The sequence below is a fragment of the Eimeria mitis genome, genomic scaffold (assembly GCF_000499745.2).
Source record: "Eimeria mitis Houghton genomic scaffold, Emh_scaff6125, whole genome shotgun sequence".
In the NCBI taxonomy this organism is placed as follows: Eukaryota; Apicomplexa; class Conoidasida; order Eucoccidiorida; family Eimeriidae; genus Eimeria; species Eimeria mitis.
Window position 1 is genome coordinate 1 of NW_013574335.1, and position 2,364 is coordinate 2,364.

The following is a 2,364-nucleotide window of genomic DNA, read 5'->3' on the forward strand; positions in this document are numbered from 1 at the left end:
GCAACAGAATAACGACAAACACGCAGACACACAAAAAGAAAGGGACAAACAAAGAGAAAGAGACAGACAAAAAACAAAGAGACAAGCGAAGAATAGATAGAAGAAACATGCTGACGCGGAACTGCTCGTCGTCTCCTTATTTCTTCCTTCACGTCCTTCGGTGCCTCCTACAAGCACCCCCTTAACCCGAAACCTTAAGCGCAAGACCTTGACGACTGGTAGTAGTTGTGCCATCTTGGTTTCAGGGTTTAGGAATCATCTGGGTGTCCCCGATAGCCACTTCAAAGGTGCTTTGAGGGTCCCCAATACTCTTGGTGGTCCCCCTCATCATTTGGGGACCCCTTTGATGCCATTAAGGGGCCTCTGCGCCCTTGGGAGCCCTGCTGTCGGATGGGACCCCGTATGGCATTGGGGAGACCCCCGTGGCATTCGTGGCCCCCCTTTGGCTGTTGCGGCCTCCTATATGCCATTTGGAGCCCCTAAGGCGGCAGTGCCTCTTTGTTAGCCGCCTTGCCGATTGCAGTATCATATCGGGGGCTTCTTGTGCTGCTGAGGAGGCCACAGGGTCTGGAGATGATGCTGCTACGAAGGCCTCTCCATCTCCCCTAAGAAGCAGCAGCAACAGCATTTGTAGCAGCAGCAGCAGCAGCAGCAACGGGGGCAGGGAGGTGTGCGGTCCCCAGCGCGAAGACAACGCACACAAAGGCACAAAAGGATTCCTCAAACGTGTTGCGACCGCTGTTGCTGCCCTTGCTATTGTTGTTGTTGCTGCGTGCTGGGCAGACGCAAGAAAAGATTCACCGAGCTGCAGGGAGGCCGAGTTGCTCCCCCCCCATAGCAGAAGGGCGGAGAGGGAAGGAGCTCCCGATTGAGTTGTTCTTACTGCCGCTTCTGTTGCTGCTACTGCTGTAGCTCTTGTTGCTGCAGAAGGCCCTTCTTCTTTGAAATGGCGGCACTGTTATTAGGGGCCAACGACCCGCCGTAGTAGCAAAGGCATGAGCGAGCTGCTGCTGCAGCGGGGTGTGCAAGCAGACAACAGCAAGCAGCAGCAGCAGACGGCACTGAAGACAGCAACATATGCTGCGGCTTGTAGCATAGCGTCCCGCCTTCAAACATGCGAGTACCTGGAGATACAACCACCTGCAGTGAGCGTATTCACAGCTCATATAGGGCGGCGGGACAGCTATCCTATAGAGTAAGTTAGAAAAAAGGGTAGCATTCGGCCAACACTGAAAAAAACAATGCAAAACGCAATGGAGCAGCTCAGGGCGCGTAACTCCACTCGGCTGCCTGAGCGGAAGAAACAGCTAAATATGCATCGCGTAGAGAATACGCACCAATAACTCTACAGAACAAACACTGCGCATGGCTCGCGCGACGGGACAGTCCTGCTAGGGCCAAACCCACATCGNACAGAACAAACACTGCGCATGGCTCGCGCGACGGGACAGTCCTGCTAGGGCCAAACCCACATCGGCGCAAACAATGTCCGAATATAATCGTCTCCCCTTGCCAGATATGCTTACTAAGAGAAGGCAATGGTAAAGAGAAATTCGGTAGTGCAAGTTGTGTTCAGAAGCACTGATGAAATTTACATAGAATTTTGCACTCACAGCCGCCCATGCGCGGAATTGCATGCTGTATCATCATGTTATCTCACTGAGTAGCCATCGGATCCGAAGAATACGGACAGAGATGCGTCAGTGTTTTCCGCGTGTTCACAAGCCTCTTTAATACGGCGCAGAGTTAAGAAGAGAAATGCGTGCCTTTTCGATTTCCTGTGTAAGCCGAGCTAAGCGCTCATTCTCAGTCAGAGTCCACGCTCTCAAGGATGTCTGCAGCATCCTTTCTACGAGTTCAGGTATCTCTGCAATCGTTTTACTGTCCTTTAGCATTGCCTTGTCAGAGTCGAATCGGTTTTTCAGCTCTCGTATTTCATTCCATGCCCCTGATGAAGGGTCGAATGGATACATGAGTGCATNAATCGGTTTTTCAGCTCTCGTATTTCATTCCATGCCCCTGATGAAGGGTCGAATGGATACATGAGTGCATAGCTAAGTGTTCTTTCATACGTCTCAATTTCCTTTGACAATTCATGCAAACATTGAAATCTTAGCAACGGAAGTCCTGACTCTGCTTTCTTCGCAACCGCCGTAGTCCTAAGTTTCGTTCTCTTATCCAGTCCAGATGATCCAAATCTTTCGCTGTCTAGTTTGTACTTTTTCACCTTCCTCGCCGCTTCTACCGTCTCTTGCGCTCTCAACCAATGCTCCCTCGCCAAAGATTCAACTTTGCGCCATTGCTCGAGAAACCGTTTCTTCACAGCATCTGCGGCAACATTCTCAGCGGTCACAGCACCCTCTA

The 2,364-nt window shown here is 51.3% G+C and overlaps 1 protein-coding gene across 1 annotated transcript in view; it reads right to left on the reverse strand.

The window, feature by feature from the left end:
• Nucleotides 1-352: 352 nt before the first annotated feature.
• The window catches only part of EMH_0086070 (uncharacterized protein), a gene marked incomplete at both ends in the record, with an annotated part of 2,694 nt that continues 682 nt past the window's right edge, over nucleotides 353-2,364 (reverse strand). Inside the window, 2 exons of the mRNA XM_013500984.1 lie at nucleotides 353-605; nucleotides 2,073-2,362. Coding sequence (XP_013356438.1) covers nucleotides 353-605; nucleotides 2,073-2,362 — 543 coding nt within the window. The remainder of the gene's footprint in view (nucleotides 606-2,072; nucleotides 2,363-2,364) is intronic.